We start from the raw sequence: 12,948 nt of genomic DNA on the forward strand, positions 1-12,948 counted from the left end.
TTTGAATTTCTAACAAGTTCCTAGATGCTGCTGTTGCTGCTGGTCCTGACCACACTTTGAGAATCACTGCTCTAGAGAAATCTTTATGGAAAGTCAAATTACAAATGAACATAATGTGGGTTGCCTGATGAGCTAGCATCATCAAGCTACAATCACTTATTGCATCCATTTTTCAAAGAAAGATGTATATCAAGGTGCCCACACTCTCTGACAAGTGATCCTCTCCTGGACACTCTTCAAAAACTGGACACAGTCCTTAGAAACTGGGGATGGGGATTTCCTTGGGTCCTACATTCCGTTTCTGAGAGCTTTCCCAACCCAGCACAATACACCTAGTCAGGTGTATTGATTTGACTTGTTTTGTTTTGCTTTGCTTCATTAAGGCCACTCAATCCTTAGTTTGCTTCATTCTTAGAAGCCTTCCTCTGCTAAACCTACAAGGCACCCATTATCTGGCCCCATGTAGCCTGAGCTTCTCTTAATTGCCTTTCTGTGGTAGAGTTGACTTCTGGAAAATAAACTTACCAACAACCTGTTTCCACTTTCCTGAGCCTTTCACACAGTCCGCCTGAACTAGAGTGTTTAGCCTTGGAGATTAGAAAAAGAAAAAAGTCATTACATTGCAGGAGCTTTGAAAAAAGGAAAATAGAGAAGTGTCACCAATTGTCCTTCCTCCAAATCTTTTATTGTTAGCCCTGGGGTAGATGTTTCTCACAGTCTTAAGGTGGGTGTGGCCAGCAATGGATATGTGAGGTTAACGTCTCCTCTTGAACTCAGATTTGGCTACAGCTGTGAGAAGATAAGTGGGTTCAAATTAGATTTCAAACACCCTCTGAGCAGTGAAGACAGACTCAGATCCCTCCTCGCCAACTCCTTTCCATCAGAGGAGGGTTAGCTTTCTTCTCCTGGGCCTTCTCTGCAGGGCAATGGCATCAGAAGGTGGCTAGAAGAGTGGTGGGATGTTTAGCTTTCCTTGGCTTAAACTGCATATCTCAGGATGATAAGGTAGCTATGGCAATGCTACGTATCAAACCATTTGTCCGGCCAGATTCCATTCACCTGTTCAAAACTGGTTTTGAATCATTGTATGTTTTAAACTAAAATATCCCATAGTTACTACCTGGTGTGTGAGAATGGGTGGGGTGAGGCAGGACCACAAGACACTTTTGCAGTGATAAAGAGTTACAAGGTTGACACTTGTGTTTCCTTCTGTCCTTCATCGCAACCAACTTTAGACAATCACAAATTCAACTCTAAAATAAGTATTCGTTAAATTTCCCTCTTTATGGTGGTTCATCTCATCAAGCCGACTTTAAATTTCTTCCTGGAAAGCCATCCTTTTCATGCCAAGAACGATTCTTTTTCTCCTAGTGAACAGCAAGAGGAACTAGCGAGGCGTTATGAAAATTTTGTCCTGTCACTCAACCATGCGATGAAAGAAAAAGCCACTATCACTGTTTACATCAATGAGATTTATACCAAAGTTAACTCAGAGAAGAAAGAACTAGAATTGCAAAAACGATATATTCAAGAAGTAGAGGAGCAAATGGAAAGAGAAAAAGCAGAATATTTGGGAAAAAAACAAAAATTGAGTCAAGAGGTAAGTGGCATGATTTATTTTTTAAAAAAATACAGAATTGAGGGCAGGAAATGAGAAATAACTTATTTGTCCTTGAAGCTAGCAAGCATTCCCGTGGTATCTTCTGCAGGAATAGAGCAGAGGCTCAAGGACACTGGAGCCCGTGGGGAAGATGTTTGATTGTGTAGCGGCATCTGAGTTCATGGGAAAGAATATGAATGACAGGAGTGGTAACACTGGGGTGGCCCCTTGCTTATATGCAGCACTGTAGGTACTAGGAATTTGCTTCTGTGTCACTTGGTTGTCTCTGCAGACAGGATGAGCCAGTTCAGCTCTGCCGGAACTGATGCCAAAACCCGAACTCTGTGCACCGTCACCACATTGAGTCTCAGAGTTTTGGGTGAAGTAGAAAAGAATAGCTTTATTGCTTTGCCGAGAAAGGGGGGCCACAGCGGGTTAATGCTCTCAAAACTGTGTGTCCCCAGCCTGGGTGGGTGGGTGGGTTGTGAGGGGAAGGGTTGCTGATAAGGATCAGGGCGCGTGTGGGGCCTGCATCCCTTCAACCCAGAGATCATCTGGAGTCTGGTGGTCTGGTGATGGCTTCTGCGGTTCTCAAGGTTATCGAACTGTGACCTTCTCTCTGGAATGAAGAGCGCTCCGACAGGTAGTTAGCATCTTCCGTTTGGTGTGGGTTTTAATGCTGTAGAAGAGCTCAGAGATATTGTTATGTGTGTCCCTTGAGGAGGAACCAGGACCCTGCCCCTAGGCTACACTATTGTTTCCTCACTGCTCCTCCCTTGTCTCTGGATCCCCTCCCTTCCCTGATTAGCAACTGTTTAAACCTGCTCTTTGGAACTCAGGGAAGGTCATGGAGGCTGACTAAAGTGTATTTCCTACAAACAAGAAACAGGGGACAGGGAAAGACTTTTGTGCCCGGGAGCCCCAGAGTGTACTGCTTGCTTTCAGAACTTGTGCCTCTTACTGAATGAATCCAAGAGGAGAGGCCTGCAGAGGGTCTAGGCAGAGCCAAGGGCCCTGTCGACTGAAAAGAAAAAAAAAAGTGCAACCTAGAAGTTGTGAATTATGTTGTATTTTAGGACCTTACTGAGGACTGTAGCCTGGGAAGGCAGCCTCTCAGATAGTTCTGAGGAATTGTTCCAAAGAGGTAATGGAGGAGCCAGGATATGTAGAAGTTTTTGCCGGGGGGAAAAAACAGATAGTCCAACATCAAAAGATTATTGCTAATCACAAAAAGACAGGCATCTCAAGGTAATGATTTTAGTGCTTTTCTCTGTATGGGAAAATGCAAGAGTCTGGGCTCATTGAAATCATTCCTTTGATACCGTCTTAACTACCTAGGGTCAGTATCCTGTTTTTCTCCATCCTGAAACCCCTCAGGGCACACCATCAGGCTGAGGCTGCGCAGTGGCTGATGGCTTGATGGTGAGTAACATTCGTTGTTTACTGAAATGGCAGGCCACATTTTTTTGTTCACAGCCCCAACAGAGAAGGGTATTTTGAGACCAGCAATTTTGTGAGGGTCAGTGGAGATAGCTACTGCATCCTGAATTCTAAATAATTCACCCTCAGAATGGCTTCTGATTGATTCCTCTTTGTTCTGCTTCCGGTTGCCCCAGGGGAAGCAGGGCTATCTCCGTGCTAGGTGTTCCTAGCAGCAGCCTTCTTTTCCTCCATGCAGTGAGGGCCTAGCCCAGGATGGAAATTGCTGTTGAGCTCCTGGTGCTGCCCTCTGCATCATGGGAACTGGCATAACTATAATGCAGGAAATTGGACCTGGGCTTGCAACCCTGCCATATTAAATATGCATAAAGATATATATATATGTATAAAGAAAGAAAGAAAAGAACATTTATTAAATTGCACTTCTTGAGTCTTAATTAAAATTTAGTAGAATACAATCTGGCAGTGATCAACATTTTGATGCAAGAGAGAGAAATATCACTCCCTGGGAAGTGCAGGCCCCTGGGACAGACTGCCAAGTGAGGGTGCTTGGCTTCGCAAAGAAAAGAATTCAAGAGTGAGACAAAGTAAAGGGAAAGCAAGTTTATTTAGCGAGATACACATTCCTTAGGCAGAATGCCGACCTGTCTCAGAAAGCGAGAGTGGCCTCAGGGTGTGCGGGTGGTTAGTTTTTATGGGCTGAGTAATTTTATACGATCACAAGTGGGAGGAATATTCTATTGCAATATTTTGGGGAAGGGGGTGAGGATTTCCAGGAATTGGGCCACTTCCCTCTTTCTGGCCTTTTACGGTCAGCCTGGGAACTGTCACGGTGCCTGTGGGTATGTCATTTAGCATATGCTAATGTATTACAATGAGTGTATAATGAGGCTTAAGGTCTACTGGAAGTCTTCCACCATCCTGGGCCTATTGATTCTAACAAGTTTTTTTTTTTTTTTTTTTTTGGCTGCACTGGGTCTTCGTTGCTACGCTCGGGGCTTTCTCTAGTTGTGGTGAGCAGGGGCTACTCTTCATTGCAGTGTGTGTGCTTCTCAGTGTGTGCCGTGGTTTCTCTTGTTGTGGAGCACGGGCTCTAAGCGCTCGGGTTTCAGTAGTTGTGGCATGTGGGCTCAGTAGTTCTGGTGCACGGATTTAGTTGCTCCGCGGCATGTGGGATCTTCCCGGACCAGGGCTCGAACCGGTGTCCCCTGCGTTGGCAGGGGAAGCCCCTAACCAGTTTTTAGAGTATCCTGTTTTTCTCCAACAGCTTTGTCCCCTTCCTCATTCTTTTAATGGTTTTGCCCTGCCCTCTCCCTTCGTCTCAGTTTGGTTCTTGGGATGATTGGTTTCATGATAAGACTATTCATAAGTTCCAGTCAGGTCTGAGAGTCTCTATCCTTTAAAGTGCCCCTGGCTTCAGAAACAGTTTTACACTAAAACCATGGATTATTTTTCTTAAGTATAGACAGTTCAGCCCTAGTCATCCTCAGAACAGGCACTTTGTGAAGCCGCTGGCAAAGAGTCCCTTGGGCAGTCTGCAGCCACTAAACAGAATTTGTAAAAGTTGAGTTCCCTGGACCTTTTCCGGGGATGAAGGCAGCTGTTAGCCTGCATTGCAGTAGTGGAGTCAACTGAAATTCCTGACTCTTATCATTGGACTAGACCTTGCTTGGATTTTTTGTTATTGCAATGAAATAGTCAGGACAACAAGGACCTAAAGGGGTTTTCCTGTTTTCATTCTCTACCCACAACAATGATGAGAGGACTTCATTTCACCCACTGTTTCCAGCCCTCTGCTGGACTTTCTCTATGAGCAGTCTGGAAGCCCCATACTGGAGGGATTCACTGAAGTTATAGGGGCAGAAAGTGGGATGTGTCTGCATGGACACAGGGGAGGGACGATGTGCAGGGCAGTATAGGTTAGGAGTGGGGAGAGCCTTGTCCCTTTTCTTTACTTCCCCAGGGGCTGAAACAATGGTCAGTAGTGGCATGGGATCTGAGCTTTGCCCACCAAAAGGAAGGCTCCACCAGGCAGGGATTTTGTCTGGCTTTTTTCATTGCTAAATTCTAGCATCAGGATCAGTGCCTCTCGCATGTTGTAGGCACTCTATAATATCACTGTATTGAATGATTGAGTTTCTAACTTCATTTTAAGCTCTAAAGGGAAGTTTCTACCCTCCCCAACCCCTTCCTATTCTTTAATATAAATGTTAAAAGGAAGGAAGCCCAGAGGGGCTTCAAATTGAGAATTTGAGAACATGATAGGTTCTCCTTCCTTTTGTGAATAGTGTTTCTCAGGGATCCACAAACTTTTTCTGAAAGGGGCCAGAGAGTAATAGGGCTTTGTGGACCATATACAGTCTCTGTCACAACTACTCAACTCTGCCGTTTTAGCACAGAGAAGCCAAGAGCACTACCTAAATAAATGAATGTGGCTTCACAAAAACAGGTGGAGGCTGGATTTGGCCTACAGGTAGTAGTTTGCCTACCCCTGGTCTATCTCCCTGGAAAAGGGTTAGGATACTTTCAGATGCAAATAGCAGAAGCCCTGACTCAAACTGACTTAAATAGTAAGGACGTTTATTATCTTACACAGTAGGAATTCCCAAGGTTGGGCAGGCTGCAGGACTAGCTAATTCAGTAGCTCATCCCTCCTCCATCTTTCATCTTAAGGCTGGTTTCCCTCTTCATCACAAGACGGCTGCCAGTGACAACTGGACTATGTTTCCTTTCTCAAGTAGAAAGAAGAAAACCTTTCCCAACCAAGGACATAAGTTTCTTGCTATGTCTGATCCGGCCAGGTTAAGACAGTGCCCACCCCAGAACAATAGTGGATCCTAAGGGAAAACGTGTACTAGTGGGCTAGACCAACTGGGAGTGGATATTAAGGACTCAACCACTAATGCTCACTAAATGCACATCATATGCCATAGTAACAGCCTGTTAATTCCCTTTGTTTCCAATGAGAAAGGAAAAGCTGTTTACAGCTGTCAGAGTCTTCAAACCTTAAGTTCTCTTCTAACACAAAAGAGTTTTTGCTAATATTACTTCTATAATTGCAAGACCCAAGACCTTGGGAGAAGGCTTAGGCCAAAGTATGAGCACAGAATTTCAATTTTCAACAAAATTTATTATCACCAAGTTTCATTTTAATGCACCTGTGCCCTAGTGCAGAGATAACTGATAATGATCACATTCATTCAGAGTAACCACTTTGGGTGAATTGGCTGGTGGCTTTGATGGAAAGCCACACAAACATGTTTTCATAACTCTTTAATACAGAGTTAAATATACTTTCTCTGGCCTTACTATTCAGTTACCTTTTTCTTCATAATTCATTTTGCCAGACAAATCCATGATGTGTCTGATTTTGATAAGGTGACTCATTTCAATAGGATCTGACAGGTAATCACAATATGTTTAATCATAGGAAAACTGTTATTTAATCTGTTAGTGAAAATAATCAATAATCAATCTGTAACAAGAATAGAAGAGTTTTTTATTTGAGCCAAACTAAGGACTAGCTCAGAAGCCATCTTCCCAGATTACTCTGAGAAGCTGCTCCAGAGAAGCATGGTTTTCAGTATAGTTTTTTTTTTTTTTTTTGCGGTACACGGGCCTCTCACTGTTGTGGCCTCTCCCGTTGCAGAGCACAGGCTCTGGACACAAAGGCTCAGCGGCCATGGCTCACGGACCTAGTCGCTCCACGTTCCTATATCTCAATATGTGAAAATTTCTTTTATCAATCCCCAACAGATCAGTGACCCCCTCAATGGGTCCTTTGCCCAGTGTTGCAAATGCCAATCAAACGAGACCGGGTTCAAGATCAGAAACTCGAATCATTGATCAAGGAGTGGAGAAGGGAGAGCTTGTGCTCTAAAAGCACCATCTCCCTGAAGGGAGGGGAATAAGGGAATTTTAAGGATTAGGAGGCGGTGGTCATCAGGGCTCTAGGAAGGGGGCAGAGATTTACAGAGGCAGCCAGAGCAGCTAGGGCATGCACAGTCTTCCATGCTTCCTCGCACAGGGCATGAATTGTGCCTAGCAGAGTATAAATGCCCCCTTTGGGCAGAGATCTTAACATGGTAATGAAGCAAAGGTAACTTTCTGACACCTCTAGGCCTCATCTGCGCAGGCAGAGCACTCCTGTGGTCAAGTCACAGTCAGTTCAGGGCATTTGACCACTGAATATCTCTTAAGACACAGCTGCAAAACATTTCTACCAAATACTGGGCGCTTTTGAAACAAGCCCAGGTAAATGGAGATAAGGATCCTTTAGCTCTCAGGGGCTGGTATGGATGACAAAATGGTAAGTTGTTTAGGATTGTGAGCTGCCCTATCTTCAGTGATTTTGTTTTTGGTCTGTTTTACTTCTCATGAAATAACGTGAATTTAGATTTCCAAACAATTCTTAATTCCTTCCTTTGACTCTTCTGATGTGCTTAGCGCACAGTAAATCTGGTAACAATTGCTATGATGTTTTACTAGTAAATTTTACAATGGCAGTTGCCTTTATAATTTGCTGTTAATGATCATTGTTTCATTGTTCCTCTAAATTTACTAGTTCAACATTTTATAATTACAGTTTGATCCTTGTGATTTATTATTTTTCCTCTGATGCTTCAAACTAAGCAAGCCTGGTTTTTTTAATTTGATAATATACTTAGATTGAATATGGTATACTTAAATATGAATTAGGTTGACAAAATTTAAAAAAAGATTTCCTAAACTGTGTTGTCCTCTTAAGCTTTTTGATTTGTTTATTATGTTTGTCACTACAGATTGATGAATATAAAAAACTCTGTGAACTAAAGAGAAAGGAGACTTACAAAAAGAAGAAAGAATTGGATACATTAAGGCTTAAAATGACAAAAATGAGAGAAACCCTTGCTGCCAGCAGAGTGGTAAGAAAGAATAAACTATGTTTCTTCAAGCCCGACCCCAAGCACCTCAATATACACTGCCTTGAATACAACTAATAGCAGGTGGTTTAAAAAAGGAGCTAATATTAATTAATCTTCATGCCATTCGGGGGAGAATGTTTTCGGCATGTTAATCTTTTCTGACATTTAAAGTGTTATAGGGCAATTGTGTTTTCTTCTTTGGGAATATGATGGAAAGAAGGAAGTTTGGAATGCTTAGGTACACATTGCATTTGATGGGCCAAAATACTGTAAAGATGTTTTTTAAAAAATACATACAGAACTGACCAAATGGATATAGAATCATATGTAATGTTTGTGTGATATTGCTTTATTTTACATAACAAAGTGAATAAACATGGGCAGATTCCTTAATTCTGAATGTGTGATAATAAAACAGAATTTAGGCTCTCCATTTATATTGAGTACACTAATATGGAAAGGAGACTATTTGTCTCTTTGAGTTAGAAAATACTTCAGAGCTCTGTACTTCTATTTTTCTTTTGTTGTTGTTGTTGCTAATTTTTATTTTATTTTCTTTTTCTTTTTCTCCCTCCCTCCCACCCTCCCTATTGCACCCCTCCAGGCGGTCACAAAGCACCGAGCTGATCTCCCTGTGCTATGCGGCTGCTTCCCACTAGCTATCTACCTTACGTTTGGTAGTGTATATATGTCCATGCCTCTCTCTCGCTTTGTCACAGTTTACCCTTCCCCCTCCCCATATCCTCAAGTCCATTCTCTAGTAAGTCTGTGTCTTTATTCCTGTTTCACCCCTAGGTTTTTCATGACATTTTTTTTTCTTAAATTCCATATATATGTGTTAGCATACGGTATTTGTCTCTCTCTTTCTGACTTACTTCACTCTGTATGACAGACTCTAGGTCTATCCACCTCATTACAAATAGCTCAATTTCGTTTTGTTTTATGGCTGAGTAATATTCCATTGTATATATGTGCCACATCTTCTTTATTAATTCCTACGATGATGGACACTTAGGTTGTTTCCATCTCCGGTCTATTGTAAATAGTGCTGCAATGAACATTTTGGTACATGACTCTTTTTGAATTATGGTTTTCTCAGGGTATATGCCCAGTAGTGGGATTGCTGGGTCATATGGTAGTTCTATTTCTAGTTTTTTAAGGAACCTCCATACTGTTCTCCACAGTGGCTGTATCAATTTACATTCCCACCAACAGTGTAAGAGGGTTCCCTTTTCTCCACACCCTCTCCAGCATTTATTGTTTCTAGATTTTTTGGTGATGGCCATTCTGACTGGTGTGAGATGATATCTCATTGTAGTTTTGATTTGCATTTCTCTAATGATTAGTGATGTTGAGCATTCTTTCATGTGTTTGTTGGCAGTCTGTATATCTTCTTTGGAGAAATGTCTACTTAGGTCTTCTGCCCATTTTGGGATTGGGTTGTTTGTTCTTTTGTTATTAAGCTGCATGAGCTGCTTATAAATTTTGGAGATTAATCCTTTGTCAGTTGCTTCATTTACAAATATTTTCTCCCATTCTGAGGGTTGTCTTTTGATCTTGTTTATGGTTTCCTTTGCTGCGCAAAAGCTTTTAAGTTTCATGAGGTCCCATTTGTTTGTTTGTTTTTATTTCCATTTCTCTAGGAGGTGGGTCAAAAAGGACCTTGCTGTGATTTATGTCATAGAGTGTCCTGCCTATGTTTTCCTCTAAGAGTTTGATAGTTTCTGGCCTTACATTTAGGTCTTTAATCCATTTTGAGCTTATTTTTGTGTATGGTGTTAGGGAGTGATCTAATCTCATACTTTTACATGTAGCTGTCCAGTTTTCCCAGCACCACTTATTGAAGAGGCTGTCCTTTCTCCACTGTACATTCCTGCCTCCTTTATCAAAGATAAGGTGACCATATGTGCGTGGGTTTATCTCTGGGCTTTCTATCCTGTTCCGTTGATCTATATTTCTGTTTTTGTGCCAGTACCATACTGTCTTCATTACTGTAGCTTTGTAGTATAGTCTGAAGTCGGGGTGCCTGATTCCTCCAGCTCCGTTTTTTGTTCTCAAGACTGCTTTGGCTATTCGGGCTCTTTTGTGTTTCCATAAAAATTGTGAAATTTTTTGTTCTAGTTCTGTGAAAAATGCCAGTGGTAGTTTGATAGGGATTGCATTGAATCTATAGATTGCTTTGGGTAGTAGAATCATTTTCACAATGTTGATTCTCCCAATCCAAGAACATGGTATATCTCTCCATCTATGTATCATCTTTAATTTCTTTCATCACTGTTTTATAATTTGCTGCATACAGGTCTTTTGTCTCCTTAGGTAGGTTTATTCCTAGATATTTTATTCTTTTTGTTGCAGTGGTTAATGGGAGTGTTTTCTTGATTTCACTTTCAGATTTTTCATCCTTAGTGTATAGGAATGCCAGAGATTTCTGTGCATTAATTTTGTATCCTGCAACTTTACCAAATTCATTGATTAGCTCTAGTAGTTTTCTGGTAGCATCTTTAGGATTCTCTATGTATAGTATCATGTCATCCGCAAATAGTGACAGCTTTACTTCTTCTTTTCCGATTTGGATTCCTTTTATTTCCTTTTCTTCTCTGATTGCTGTGGCTAAAACTTCCAGAACTATGTTGAATAAGAGTGGTGAGAGTGGGCAACCTTGTCTTGTTCCTGATCTTAGTGGAAATGCTTTCAGTTTTTCACCATTGAGGATGATGTTGGCTGTGGGTTTGTCATATATGGCCTTTGTTATGTTGAGGAAAGTTCCCTCTATGCCTACTTTCTGCAGGGTTTTTATCATAAATGGGTGTTGAATTTTGTCAGAAGCTTTCTCTGCATCTATTGAGATGATCATATGGTTTTTCTCCTTCAGTTTGTTAATATGGTGTATCACGTTGATCGATTTACGTATGTTGAAGAATCCTTGCATTCCTGGAATAAACCCCACTTGATCATGGTGTATGATCCTTTTAATGTGCTGTTGGATTCTGTTTGCTAGTATTTTGTTGAGGATTTTTGCATCTGTGTTCATCAGTGATATTGGCCTGTAGTTTTCTTTCTTTGTGACATCCTTGTCTGGTTTTGGTATCAGGGTGATGGTGGCCTCGCAGAATGAGTTGGGGAGTGTTCCTCCCTCTGCTATATTTTGGAAGAGTTTGGGAAGGATAGGTGATAGCTCTTCTGTAAATGTTTGATAGAATTCACCTGTGAAGCCATCTGGTCCTGGGCTTTTGCTTGTTGGAAGATTTTTAATCACAGTTCCAATTTCAGTGCTTGTGATTGGTCTGTTCATATTTTCTATTTCTTCCTGATTCAGTCTTGGCAGGTTGTGCCTTTCTAAGAATTTGTCCATTTCTTCCAGGTTGTCCATTTTATTGGCATAGAGTTGCTTGTAGTAATCTCTCATGATCTTTTGTATTTCTGCAGTGTCAGTTGTTACTTCTCCTTTTTCATTTCTAATTCTATTGATTTCAGTCTTCTCCCTTTTTTTCTTGATGAGTCTGGCTAATGGTTTATCAATTTTGTTTATCCTTTCAAAGAACCAGCTTTTAGTTTTATTGATCTTTGCTATCGTTTCCTTCATTTCTTTTTCATTTATTTCTGATCTGATTTTTATGATTTCTTTCCTTTTGCTAACTTTGGGGTTTTTTGGTTCTTCTTTCTCTAATTGCTTTAGGTGCAAGGTTAGGTTGTTTATTCAAGATGTTTCCTGTTTCTTAAGGTAGGATTGTATTGCTATAAACTTCCCTCTTAGAACTGCTTTTGCTGCATCCCATTTATTTTGAGTTGTCATGTCTCCATTGTCATTTGTCTCTAGGTATTTTTTGATTTTCTCTTTGATTTCTTCAGTGATCACTTCATTATTAAGTAGTGTATTGTTTAGCCTCCATGTGTTTGTATTTTTTACAGATCTTTTCATGTAATTCACATCTAGTCTCATAGCGTTGTGGTCGGAAAAGATACTTGATACAATTTCAATTTTCTTAAATATACCAAGGCTTGATTTGTGACCCAAGGTATGATCTATCGTGGAGAATGTTCCATGAGCACTTGAGAAAAATGTGTATTCTGTTGTTTTTGGATGGAATGTCCTATAAATATCAATTAAGTCCATCTTGTTTAATGTATCATTTAAAGCTTGTGTTTCCTTATTTATTTTCATTTTGGATGATCTGTCCGTTGGTGAAAGTGGGGTGTTAAAGTCCCCTACTATGAATGTGTTACTGTCGATTTCCCCTTTTATGGCTGTTAGTATTTGCCTTATGTATTGAGGTGCTCCTATGTTGGGTGCATAAATATTTACAATTGTTATATCTTCTTCTTGGATCGATCCCTTGATCATTATGTAGTGTCCTTCTTTGTCTCTTCTAATAGTCTTTATTTTAAAGTCTAGTTTGTCTGATATGAGAATTGCTACTCCAGCTTTCTTTTGGTTTCCATTTGCATGAAATACCTTTTTCTATCCCCTTACTTTCAGTCTGTATGTGTCTCTAGGTCTGAAGTGGGTCTCTTGTAGACAGCAACTATATGTGTCTTGTTTTTGTATCCATTCAGCCAATCTACGTCTTTTGGTGGGAGCATTTAGTCCATTTTCATTTAAGGTAATTATCGATATATATGTTTCCATTCCCATTTTCTTAATTGTTTTGGGTTCGTTATTGTAGGTCTTTTCCTTCTCTTGTGTTTCTTGCCTAGAGAAGTTCCTTTAGCAGTTGTTGTAGAGCTGGTTTGGTGGTGATGAACTCTCTCAGCTTTTGCTTTTCTGTTAAAGGTTTTAATTTCTCCATCAAATCTGAATGAGATCCTTGCTTGGTAGAGTAATCTTGGTTGCAGGTTTTTCTCCTTCAACACTTTCAATATGTCCTGCCACTCCCTTCTGGCTTGCAGAGTTTCTGCTGAAAGATCAGCTGTTAACCTTATGGGGATTCCCTTGTGTGTTATTTGTTGTTTTTCCCTTGCTGCTTTTAATATGCTTTCTTTGTATTTAGTTTTTGACAGTTTGAT

The 12,948-nt window shown here is 40.7% G+C and overlaps 1 protein-coding gene across 1 annotated transcript in view; it reads left to right on the forward strand.

The window, feature by feature from the left end:
• The window catches only part of CCDC175 (coiled-coil domain containing 175), a 75,743-nt gene that overhangs the window by 9,108 nt on the left and 53,687 nt on the right, over positions 1 to 12,948 (forward strand). Inside the window, exons 5-6 of the mRNA XM_067734515.1 lie at positions 1,372 to 1,600; positions 7,822 to 7,944. Coding sequence (XP_067590616.1) covers positions 1,372 to 1,600; positions 7,822 to 7,944 — 352 coding nt within the window. The remainder of the gene's footprint in view (positions 1 to 1,371; positions 1,601 to 7,821; positions 7,945 to 12,948) is intronic.

The sequence above is a fragment of the Pseudorca crassidens genome, chromosome 1 (genome assembly GCF_039906515.1).
Source record: "Pseudorca crassidens isolate mPseCra1 chromosome 1, mPseCra1.hap1, whole genome shotgun sequence".
Classification (NCBI taxonomy): domain Eukaryota; kingdom Metazoa; phylum Chordata; class Mammalia; order Artiodactyla; family Delphinidae; genus Pseudorca; species Pseudorca crassidens.